This window comes from Acanthopagrus latus, chromosome 5 (genome assembly GCF_904848185.1).
Source record: "Acanthopagrus latus isolate v.2019 chromosome 5, fAcaLat1.1, whole genome shotgun sequence".
Taxonomy (NCBI): Eukaryota; Metazoa; Chordata; class Actinopteri; order Spariformes; family Sparidae; genus Acanthopagrus; species Acanthopagrus latus.
This window is the reverse complement of record NC_051043.1, coordinates 26,032,335-26,044,795: the sequence shown is the minus strand read 5'-3', so window position 1 is coordinate 26,044,795 and position 12,461 is coordinate 26,032,335. Positions and strand designations below refer to the sequence as shown.

Below are 12,461 nucleotides of genomic sequence, written 5' to 3'. Positions count from 1 at the left end.
CAATAAGTTGTTGTGTTGTTTAAGATTGAGCTAATGTTGAATAAGAATGCAACCAATGATTCAACTATGATTGTTTGTAAAATTTCTGACAACAGTGAGAAATTCCGTCACAACTGCTGGAAACTATCATCAAAACAGTGATTAATCTCCTTTCAGTGTCCTATTTTGTTAACTCTTGATATGTTTTGTGTGCAAACATCGTCACTACCCAAGTAACTAAGCTGTCAGATAATGTGGATGAAGTTAAAAGTGCCTCTGAGATGTAGTTGAAGTAGGAAGTGGCATGAAAAGAAAAGACTTAAAAAGGCGTACAAGTACCTCATGTCTGTAATTGTGCTTAGTTACAATCCACCACTGGTGTATTGTGCAGTGGAACAAGGACACAGTCAGCGGTATTCTCTTAAATGTAACCGATCGTGCACTAGAAACTGAATTATATTCACCTGCACTGTACCGGGGAAGAGTGGCTGCAAAACGTTCTGGGCTCATAAAACCAAAAGTATCCTAATATCTGGAAACCAAAAGGGGTGCGTGAGGACACATGTTCTGTAATAATTTGGCTGAACTGACTCTACAAAGCGTCTACAAGAGCCTGAGCTCTAGGACACTTGTTCTAGTTTGGTTCAACGTGTTCTCTCCCCTGCATCCATTCTAGCTCCTCTCCAATCAATGGAAGTCGATGAGGATTAAGCCCCCGGCAGGGCGCTACAGTACTTCTAAGAGTCCATCCTCTCCTTTGTCTTCATCCCAGTCTATGGCTGGCGAGCGGAAAAAAAAAAAAATCACATGGCTGCATTGACTCTCCTCAGAAACACTTGGTGAGCTGGAGTCATGCGGTTCAGCTCGTTAAGACTCTCGGCTGTCTGTTTTCCCGCATGGGTGATTCTGAAACATCCATTTTCTCTCATCTGTATGATGAAAGAAACATGGCATGACGATAAAACGCATAAACACTGCGAGGGGCTACCTCCTGCTCCTGCAGGTAAGTCCAACAGTTACAGTTTGAGTCATACTGTCTTTATCTGTTCGCCTCTCCTCCCCATGTGAACCCTCCATGAGTCGATAATGAGCTCCAGCAGCTGAATCGATAAAACTGCTGAGGATTAGCGCCCCCTGACACGAGGTGGGCTTTAAAAAAAAAAGAAAAAGAAAATCGCTTCTGAAAATTTTGATCCATCTCCTCCGTCAGTATGGGCTCAATGAATATCTTCAGCTGGACGGGCGAGGTAAACGACTGGATGACAGATTACACAGGGAAAACACGGTCATTTCCATATGTGTTTTCATATTTAATTTATGAATGCAGTTTTACCTTTTTGATTTAATAATGAGGGAAGGCTAACAAATTATCAATTCCAATATGTGTAATCTCACATTTACTTGCAGCAGATGAGCCCGTGGTATTCCGTGGGTTTGTACCGTAATATACATTAGTCAGCGAGCGCTCGAGGTTCCAATATTCGAATATACAGCAAAAGGCAGCAGAGCCTGTGAACAGCAGTCGTTTATTTCCTGCCCATGAGCTGAGAGCCGCTGACTGGAGCTGAAGCCCTCCTGACTCCACTAATCATCCTCCGATTGAATTTCTGCTGCTCTGCTCTGTTTTGTTCTCTTGATTTTTTCATCTCCTCTAAGCTGCTCTAACTGTACACCTGCTGCTTCTATCACGCCAGCTGAGTTTTTCCATATGTGAACATTATGAGAAAAAAAACAACAAAGAACACAGCCGACTGGTGAAATCAATACCGCAACCCTGCAGCTGCACGCGGGCTGGTAGCCAACGAGGCAGCCCTCCTGTTGCTCTTCATGGTTATCTGTCTTTTCCAGACCCCCGGTAGAGGACATCCAGACAGTGCTGAGCCCAGTGGTGAGCTGTGGACCTCCAGGAGCCCTGCTGACCAGACCGGTGATCCTCACCATCCACCACTGTGCTGACAACGTCCACGAAGACTGGCTCATACAGCTGAAGAACCAACTGGCCATGGGGGAGTGGGAGGTGAGTGCTCACACTGTAGCTTGTTTGTGTGCTTGGAAATGGTTTACACACACTTTGATCGCTGTTTTCTTGGCTCGTAGCAGATATCTTCAGAAGGACTTTAGTTATCGTTAGATGTCACACAAAACAAACATTTGTTTCATTTAGAATAGACCTTTAAGCTGAAGACACCAAACTGTCATCAGAGAAGTAGCTGCGCTGAAGGCTGACTGTTGAGCCGCCTCACATCTTGCGTGTCTTGGCCAAAAAGCTGCACTTGAACGCACCGCAAAGACTACAGCTGACGGCCGACAGGCTTGTAAGTTCCGTACCTGGAGACCGCTCTCACTTATACAGCTGCTTTTAATCGAGAATGTGTCTGGTAAGAGGTCGCTGGTAGGCTAAAGAAGCTTTCCCTGTCTTCGTCCGTTCCTGTTAAATGCAACTTGACCAGCCAGTCACAGTGATTTCTCTTACTGATGAGCTGTTGCCAATTCTTCATGCCGAATCAGCCAAAAACCCTCCAACGGTGGATTGTCCAGATTGCCAGACAGCTGATCATCAGCCCCTTGTGTCGGGGGCCTTCAGAAATGGTGTGTATGTGTGTTAGCTCGCTATCTGAGAGGAGGGAGACTGATAAAGCACAGCTGGTGCCGGCTGTAGAAAATTAGCATTAAAACCATTTTAGATATTCAGAATTTGTATCGTTACACATTCCAGCACCACTGTGTCCTGTTTTTAAGTGAGCTCACGGCGCAACAATCAGACTGTACAGCTGTTGTGTTGCCAGAGATGCCGAAAAAACACGTATGTGCTGTAGATACACAAACACATGCAGCAGCTTAATTATCCAGGCATGAAGAAGCCACACACACCTGCACACAGTCACAGCCGGAGTCATGACAACACTATGACTCATGCAGCACACATACATGGCTCCCATACGTCACGGCGTGAGGATTCGTCTGCATTACGCACATGCACGTGCAGTGAGGGAAGGAAAAGAAAGAGAAAGAAGAGAAAATCCGGTAAACATAAAGTGCCTACAGGCGAGCAGACAAGCAGGGGGTTGAAGACTCCTATCAGAAGCAATTTGTTATGCCCCTGCCGTCCTCCTCTTCTCTCATCTTTCTTCTTATATTTCTATCCCTCCTTTTTTTTTCCTCTCTCCCCATCTCTCCCTCCCTCCCTCCTCCCATGTCTCTCAGCGTGAAGTCTCTACCTCAGCAATCTGCTTCTGTGTGTGTGTGCATGATTGCGTCTGTTGCTTGTGTGTGTGTGTGTGTGTTTGTGCGTGCCCGCGTGCGTGCTTGTGTGTATCCTTGTGTGTGGGTGTGGGTGATAAGGCTGTCTTGCAGCATCACTGTGTCTACAAGGCCCCCGTATGCTGTCTTCTGTTGCTTATCACAGCTCAACACAATGTCTCTGCACAATTAGCCATGCATAAGATTCTGTGTGTGTGTGTGTGTGTGTCTGTGTGTGTGTTTGAGGAAGAGAGAGAAAGAGAGAGAGAGAGAGAGAAGGGAGAAGGCGTTGGGTGCAGAGTGGGTAAAGACGAGAAAAATGAAAAGTGGAATTTCATCAGGAAGTCGATTTGTTTTTCTCTTATTGCAGTAGAACATCCATTTCCCATCAGAAAGTTTTCCCCAAAACAGGGAGAGGAAGGTAATTGAATTCCCCTCACATCAGGGGGGAGCAGCCACGGTTGTGATTACCAGTAATAACAGATTCATACCGTATTGCTTTCCTACCTCTTTGTATTGATTTGACTCGCTCGTCTGCAGGAACACAGCTCCACATGAACCGAGATTCAAAACTCAATATTTGCATGAGCCTGTGTGTGCGTGTGTGTGTGTGTGTGTGTGTGTGTGTGTGTGTGTGTGTGTGTGTGTGTGTGTGTGTGTGTGTGTGTGTGTGTGTGTGTGTGGCAAATTACTCACAGTCACGCACGCAAGAATGTGTGCGTGCACGGCTAATTGGAGATGCAGCCCTTCTACGTGGAAAAAAAAAAAGAACACAGCGAGCCTGCGCATCCTCGCTCGACCTGAAGAGCCGTATGGATTTGCCATAACTCTCGGGCTGCGACGGCGAGAGCTGTAGAGATGATATGAGCAACAGCAGCCGGCAGATAATCACAGCGGGATTGGACACACTTCACAGACGACAGCTCTGAACAAGTGTTATCAGTCTCCTAATGGACACCTTGATTTACTTTCAGAAGTCATATGTGTGGCCAGACTTGCATTTACATTTCACTCTCAGCTCAAACTGAAGCTGAAAGGAAAAAGAAAACAACAAAACAATCCAGCAGCTGTGTTTTTAAGAGGAATTACCAGAATAACAAAGACAAGTCTTATCAAGACGACCCACCATGCAAAATGATTTAAAACTTCTGTTGCAGTGATTGTTTTTTATACAGTTAGCACAACTCCACAAACCTCAGTATTTATAGGAAGAGAGGAATGGATCAGTTCGAAACCACAACCTGCTTATTCAGGGGTTTGTTTGCATTAGTGGAAATGGCTCTGAGCGCAGGTCCGGTTGTGTTCTGTTAACACACAGAATGTGGCCTAATGCCCACGGACTCTCAAATAAAGCCAGTAATCAAACAAAGCCTAGGTCGTATTAAAAGCGGTCCGTACGAACAAATAAAGGCTAATGCGGGGGGGGGGGGATAATCTCTGTTTGCGTGAGAACATCACCATGGTGATCGTAATATGTTGTTCAAACAGAAATACTGTTGTCACACACACTGTTGCTTTAAGACTCACTTTAGATATCTTCTAAAAGGTGCAATATGTAAGATATGGCCACTTGTCAAATTCATACTGACAGCAAATAACCTCTAACTGCTGCTAGCTGTAGCTGCTAGTAGCTGATTAGCTAAATTAGCCATGCAGCTAGCAGTTCAGACCGGGAGCTCAGGCAGGTGTTAGCGTTCACACTGCGACCACTGGAGCTTTGGACCAGGACAGACCAGGGCTGGCCAGCTAGCATGCTAACTTCAGTAGATTTCTCTTCACAGGCGATGTGATGTCAAAACAGCTAAATATTCACCGTTTTAGTTTTGGAACATTTTCAACTAAAATGTTAAAATACTGCCCCTTCAGAGTTCATTAAAGTCAGTAGGTGTTTCACGGTAAAAGCTTTCCAAGAACCCAGAAGGGCATCATTCCCCTGAACCCCTGAGCCAGGTTTTAATGTGAAACGCATTGGGGAACTTTTTAGTTTGCATTGCCAACAGGAGAGGTTTATAGCATATACTTATAATGCTGCAGGAGTTGGAAAGAGACCTGTTTTTGAAGTCAGTCTGACTCAAATAAATCTAGGATCTCCCTTCAGTTTGAGTAGAGGCTCATATGGTAAATTCAATGACAGTATTTCACAGACACCCTGAAAAAAAAAAAAAACTGTGTGTGACTTTGTGTGTCTGCGTATGTCTTTTCCACAGGATGTGGTCGTCGTTGGAGAGGAAAACTTCACCACCCCCTGCTATGTGCAGATGGACTCGGAGGCATGTCACATCTTAACAGAGACCCTGGGGACTTACTGCCTGGTGGGCCAGTCAATCTGCAAGGCAGCCGCCAAGAGGCTCAAACTGGCTGTGTTTGGACCCGTCTCCTGCACAACTTTGGACTATCACATCAGGGTCTACTGTCTGGACGACACACAGGATGCACTCAAGGTAAAATACTGAAACTAAAGGAAATCAAAGCAAATTATTCCTTTTGTTTTGCTTTGTTTTTGCTTTTAAAGAGGTACATTGAAGAGTGTGGCAAGTTTCTCCAAAGCTTCAGCAACAGTGAAAGAACAGAAGAGATTTACGATACTCCAGTTCTGTTGTAGTCTTCAGTCCTGTGTGGTTTTTGCTTGCATGCTTAAACTCTTCACGAGTTATTTTCATTTGAAGTAAAACATATTAAAGCTTAAACAGAAGTGATTGTCTGGAGTCATGAAAAGAAGTAGGTTTATTTTTCCACCTCTGATCTTTTAGAAACGAGCTGAGAAGCAGTAAACAGCACAGGGTCAGAAGCAATGTCAAAACAGAGATGCTTTGGAATTTAAACAAATTCAAAGCACAGGAGGGACCATCTGATACGGGAGATTAACATTGGTAATTTATGCATCCAATGATAAGTCAAGTGTCAGCGTGGCACACAGCCATGCACACGCTCACACAGCACGGCATCGATGCGCCGCTCGGCTTTTACCATTTCAAACAGGCAATTGTGGCTTGAAAACAAAGTTCAGAGGTGGACTTTATAATGATGGAGACTTTGTGGAGTATAATTGATCGGTTGGCGTTTCAAAGGGGAAGTCTCTGCTGTATATCTACAGTAGAGCTGCCGCGTAGGAAGATGATGGGAAGGAGGAATTGATTATTTTGAAAAGGCTGTAGGAGGAATCAGAAGTCATACTGATAACTTATTCTTCCCTCAGAAAAATAACCGAGTGTGTGTGTGTGTGTGTGTGTGTGAGAGCCTACCTTAATTTCCTCATTTCGTATGTAATCAGATCAAGAGCCTGTAAATACGTTGCTGTTATCAATATGTATGTTTACTGTTATGCATGCCAGTGCGTGCCTGCAGGGCACAGATACATTCTTAGCTCTCTCTCCTGGTGTGGGCTTCGTTGGCATACAGAAGTCAATTTGAAAAGGATGAATCCCCACTGGACTGTGTGTGCAGTGTATTATTATTATTAACTGCAGCACAGAAAAGTAGAATTGTGCTGCTTTCTTTGGTCCACAAAATGGACAAACGCGTCAAGATGACAGAATCACTTCACAAAATTCCGTTGCCGGTCCACGTGTCCTGGAAGATTTCAGCGTACCGCTCTAATGAAAAAGATGACAGTGAAATATCATCTGTGTTTATTGAGCTTATAAACAATTCATGGGGATTACTGATGCAGCTCATCACCAACCTAAAGCATCGATTTTTGACAACCTGTGAATTAGGGCTGCCACAATATCAGATTTTCACAACAGGATAACAACATCATCGTGATATTTACTGCGCTGTAGGTAGAGTATCTCGCTCTCGTCTGCTAGCTTTCACCACACAATGAGGGAGAAGCTAGCCACTGTGGCTAGTTCTCGTGTCTTTTTCCTCCTCTGTTTTCTGTTTTATAGCGAGTGGCAACCAAGATTAAAGTTCATTACCATATGGATACCTATGATCACTATGTTTCATATTAAAATGTCACAATTTTCGTCATTATCCACATGTCATGACAACCAAACTCCTAACCACATATTATGACCGAAGAGATTTAAATATACGGGACTCTAACAGATTAACCGGGTTTAAAACAAACATTAATTATCAGAAAGCAAAACAAAAGCTCCCATTAAATGCAGTACATCAGCTTTTAAATCCAGTTTGGGTGAGTTGGTACTACAAGCAGAAGCAGTACCGGCATGTTGGCAGAGACAGAAGGGTTAATGAAAGAGACCAAAGTGGGCTTCACAATCTGAAATAGTCAGAGCTCACTTTACTTCTGTGTGTATTATTTTCATAAGTAATATGATGCATTGAGGTCATCCTCTAAAGTCAATAGAAGTAATTTAGTTTTACTGTCTAACATTAAAGATATGCTTCATTTCCCACATCTCACAACAGCAGTGCTTTGACTGCTGCTGCATTATTAATCGAGGTTTTTATTGAGCATCTTAATGTCTCTCTTCAGTTCAGCGCAGTTAGCAGAACTGAGCTTTGCTCAGACCCAGGGAACACAGCCGCTGAGATTTTCCTGATGATACGTATCTTAATGAAAACTTTCATGTGTTTCAAGTCTTTTTTCTTTGTGCTGTGTACATCAAGGCAGGAGCCGAGGCGGAATTGTCTGCACTAATAATGCAAGATAAATTAAAAGGCTTTCAACACTTCCTGATGCTGTGTGAAAAGTAAATGGCTCAGTGAGCGAGATGAAGTAATAAGAAAAATCAGGAAGGGAGTTTGAAGTAGTTATTCTTATGTTTTGTTTGGTTTCGTGGTGTTCTGTGCAGGAGGTTCTTCAGATGGAGACCCAGATGGGAGGGAAGCTCCTGGATGAACCAAAGACTCTGAACTTTAAAGACAGCACACACAACTTGAGACTGTCAATCCACGACGTGCCACACACACTCTGGAAGAGCAAGCTCATCGCAAAGTATCAGGTGAGAGGGATACACACACACTGCACATATGCATATATAGATAATACATTATGATATAAGACTACTTATATTTAACTAAGATGTAGATGAAACATGGCGAGTCTTTGTGTGAATGTACTTTTTTATTTTTTTTGCAACACTAGCAGCACGGCTCGCAGTCTCTCCACGGTTACTGTTGCTGCACCTATCAAGCTTTCACACCCGACATGACATGATGCCATTTTCAACAAGACATTCTGCAGAAAGATATGGCTTGAAAAAGTAGCTCAGAAACATCAGAGAGAAGCAGAGAAAGGACTGTGATGTGCATTTAAGAGCTGCATACACAATATAAGTTGTTGGTTGATTAATGTGAATGAAGAGGACACGCGCTCCGCGAGACAAACACATACAGGAACAGCATGTTAATGCACAGCAGGGTGTGTCAGTATATGACTTTATTATGCTAATGTTTAGTTAGACTCCCCATAGCTTTTGTAATATAATGTATTATCCCGCTTTCCCATATTTTTAAATGTGCCATGAACACAAACCCTTCACTTTACAACCTGGGGAGGAGACTCACCAATCAACTACCTTCAGGAACTTACATTTTGTTGATTTAAAGTTTCATTATTTAAGTTTTTTTTATTTTTTAAATGCAAAGATAAATTAGCTGAAAATATAAATAGAATTTTTAAAAATAACAGTCTTACCAGTTAGCAACGAGTCTGAAAACCTCTTTCGCTGGTGGTGTAAACAGCAAGACTCCTCTGGTTCTCTCTCTAGCTGCACTGCTAACTGAGCTAACAAGCTAATAGAAGGATACAATCATCAAAATATAAACACAATACAGCAGTGTCCAGTCCAGTTCTTACATATTAACACTTTGAAAATAAATTATAAGTTATGTTTTAACTTTAAGACGTTTTTGTTTGCTAACAACTGCATGACAAGCTCGTTAGCATTAGTCATCGTCTCCTGTTGTTGATCTCAGATGGATTCAGCAGCGAGTGAGGTCTTCCACACACTGCCTTCTAAACTGGCAGCTTGTCGACATTTTCACTTGTTCTTAAAGCTTGACAGGCCTCCCTGACTGGACAGTGGCTGTTATAAGGGAGGGGCTTAGCTCACAAACATCTACAGCACACAAACATTTAGAACGAGATTAGCAAACCATTCACAGTGTTCGAAATGGGTTCAGCCATTCATATTTTATCACAGTCACAGTTGGCAGATTCTTCTCAGCTTTCCTCGCGTGAAAAACATGATTATTATTCTCGCTTCCTCCAGGAGATCCCATTCTACCAGGTGTGGAGTGGCAGCCAGAGAACTCTTCACTGCACCTTCACCCTGGAGAGACTGAGCCCGGCCACCACAGAGATCAGCTGCAAGCTGTGTGTGCGGCAGGTGGAAGGAGAAGGACAGATCTTTCAGCTCAGCAACACACTGGAGGAGGCAAGTCTGCAGGACTCCCGCAGCAAAACTGACACGCTGTTTATTTGTTACAAGTTGATAAAACTGCGACAGACAAGTTGAAGTCGTGCTGAGCCAGGGAAGGGATAAAACAATTGAAAAGATGAACACAGTCACAGAGAGAGGGAGGGGATCCTTGTACCAACTTCTACATCCCCCAGACTAAAGGTCTTAAAGTCACCAAGTTTTTTTTTTTCTCCTCTCTCTCTGTCAGACAGTGAGGGTTCCTGCTATGGTTCTGCGACTCTGTTCAATCATTCATACTGAGGCTAGAGGTCGCATAACACGGGAGGAATAACTCGTCTTTGATTTTTCTAGAAATGTAACCACAAAGTCGCCGAATGTGTGTGAGGGTGTGCGGACGGTTTTGGTCGAAGGTCAGACACTTCTCCGGGAATGTCACTGCTTTGAATTCTCCCGTGGTTCATGGGTGATAGCGTTGCACTTTAGAATTTTTTAACCCCTGTTTCACCAGATAAGTTGACAAGTTGACAAAGAGAGACACAGTTTTCTCTCCTGCATATAGAGGAAGAGTTGAAGCAACAGGGAGGGTCACACATACTGTATGTTTTCCACTCCTCCAGCACTGGTCGAGGAGCAAAATGAGAATAACAGCCGAGGTCTGTAGCCTAGAACAAGTTTGTCGAGTGGAGTTTGAGTTCCTGCCATAAGTGTTGTTTAGCTCAAGTTATTAACAGACAATGGAACCAATAGATCCTGATCATAATGCACAAAAAATGTTAACACTAAAGTAATTAAAGGATAGTTATTTTATAGTTATGTTGTATGTTTTGATAAATGTTTCTTTTAATGCAGAAATAAAATGTTAAATTATATTTAACATTTATTAAAGAGGTAATATGATGCTAATTTGCTATTTTTGACACATTATTTTTGAGAGAGTTGACATCTCAACTCGGTTCAATCTTTAGTGAGATTTAAACATGCAGATTACTTAACGTGCAGGATGTGGCCAATCAGAGGCAGGGTAGGACGGGTCGTGTCAAACAAGGTAGTGTGATCCAAAATAACGCTTTCTCACTTAGCAGTAGATTTACATGCACAAAGATGCTACATAACACAATAAAGGAAAGAAAAAAGCATAATATGACCTCTTTTAACGATTTAAAAAAGTTATCATGAAGCAGTAAAGTAATTATTATTAAGTGTTACCAATTAAACTGGAAGATGTTTGACCTCAACCTGAGAAGCAGAGAGCACTAAATTAAACTACAGTCATAACTGTGATAAGTCGGTACAATGTCTCTCCCGTCTCGCTACCAAGTCTAATTGGGTCAGACAACTTTATTCTCACTCGCAACTGTCGAGAGTTGCAAAACTCACACACAGAAAGAAAGCATAATAGAAATGTCACATCCTGCGTTTCTCCAGCGCTTTCTAGTGTGTTTCTGTGTTTACTTTGTGAAGCTGTCAGACAAATTAAAACAACACAAACAGACAAACAGTGAAAACTATCACTTCTGTTTGATTTTAGTTTAAGTGCGGCATTAAAGGATTCTTTTAAGTGATCAGTTGTAATCCGTTTCAATAGGCCATACCTAGCCGCACAAAATAATTACTATGATCACATCGGATGCTTGGCAAGTGTGGTAATCAGAGCTGAAGTGATTCTCTTTGTCTATGCATTAAACAAAATGCTGTAGAGCTCCAACCAGACGGCAGTGTCTGAACAATGGAAAGTAAAGCAGATTTGAAGCATTTATTATATCAACAGAGAAAACAAAGATGTCCCCCTGCATCAATCATTCAGTCTCCAGCAGTTCAGAGCTCTCTGCTGTAAATTGGGGCTAAGTAGACGCAGTAAATAGTGATCATTCACATCAACAGTGGCAGTTGTTGTTTCCTTCTGCTATGCCAGGTTCATTATAGGCCGCTGCCTCCTTTCAGCCCAGGAGTGGCAGATTAATGGGATGAAGGTTCAGAAACAGACAGAGATCTACAGCGAGAGGAGCGAGAGTGAGCGGTTGGAAGCAGATCTTTGTGTTTGTTTCACTCTTGTATTAATTAGGAGACGTATCTGTGATTGGTTACACTGAAGGCAAGCAAGAGAGACGAGCGTTTAGCAGAGGGATCCTAGAAGAAGAAGAGTATTAGTGCCAGGGATGAGGGAAAAAAATCACAGCAGGAAGTTTTTTTTTTGCTCTAAAATAAAAGGTGACCAATTTCTTTCTGTGTTCCCAGGAGGTCCAGTGCATAGACACGTCTCTGATGGATCCTGCCAGTAACATCACAACCTTGGTGGGGCCCAACGCCTTCCGCATCCCTCTATCTATCAGACAGAAGCTGTGTGGCAGCCTAGATGCACCACAGACCAGAGGCAACGACTGGAGGATGCTGGCCCACAAACTCAACCTTGACAGGTGATGCACGTGCACATTTTGTAAAAATCCTTTGTTTCCTGAATGCTTCCCTGAGGCGTTTTTTTTTTTTTTCTTCTTCTTCTTAAGTCAGAGAAATCACTCTCACTTAATGGGACAGCAGCTCATCACGGTGGCACGTCTCACCTCACAGAAGAAGAGCTGTGATGCAACCTCACAGATTAAAAGTCAGACGGTGCGGTCCACAATCTATATTCTGCCCTACAGAGTGACAGACAGCAGTGAAGTTGTTCAGACTTTCTCTATGTTAGAGAAAAAAGCATTATAAAAAAAAAACTGCTTCGGAGCTTTAGCAATTATTTAGCTGTCTATTAAGACAGGGAAGAGATTAGTATTACTATTATTATTTTGGATTTGTATTTAAAACAGTTGTGTTGCACTCAGAAATTGTAGGGGGCGCCAAATCGCACAAGATTCCCATCTCTACACACTCCTCAAATGTCGATGAATAAGAATTGGAGTTATTTTTTTG

General features: G+C 42.8%; 1 protein-coding gene across 13 annotated transcripts in view; it reads left to right on the top strand.

The window, feature by feature from the left end:
• Window positions 1–12,461, top strand: part of LOC119019449 (netrin receptor UNC5C-like) — a 371,539-nt gene that overhangs the window by 353,578 nt on the left and 5,500 nt on the right. For all 13 annotated transcript variants that reach the window (XM_037098023.1, XM_037098026.1, XM_037098024.1 and 10 more), the window contains 5 exons: window positions 1,828–1,996; window positions 5,427–5,660; window positions 7,986–8,135; window positions 9,408–9,572; window positions 11,793–11,971. In XM_037098023.1, the coding sequence (XP_036953918.1) occupies window positions 1,828–1,996; window positions 5,427–5,660; window positions 7,986–8,135; window positions 9,408–9,572; window positions 11,793–11,971 (897 nt within the window). The remainder of the gene's footprint in view (window positions 1–1,827; window positions 1,997–5,426; window positions 5,661–7,985; window positions 8,136–9,407; window positions 9,573–11,792; window positions 11,972–12,461) is intronic.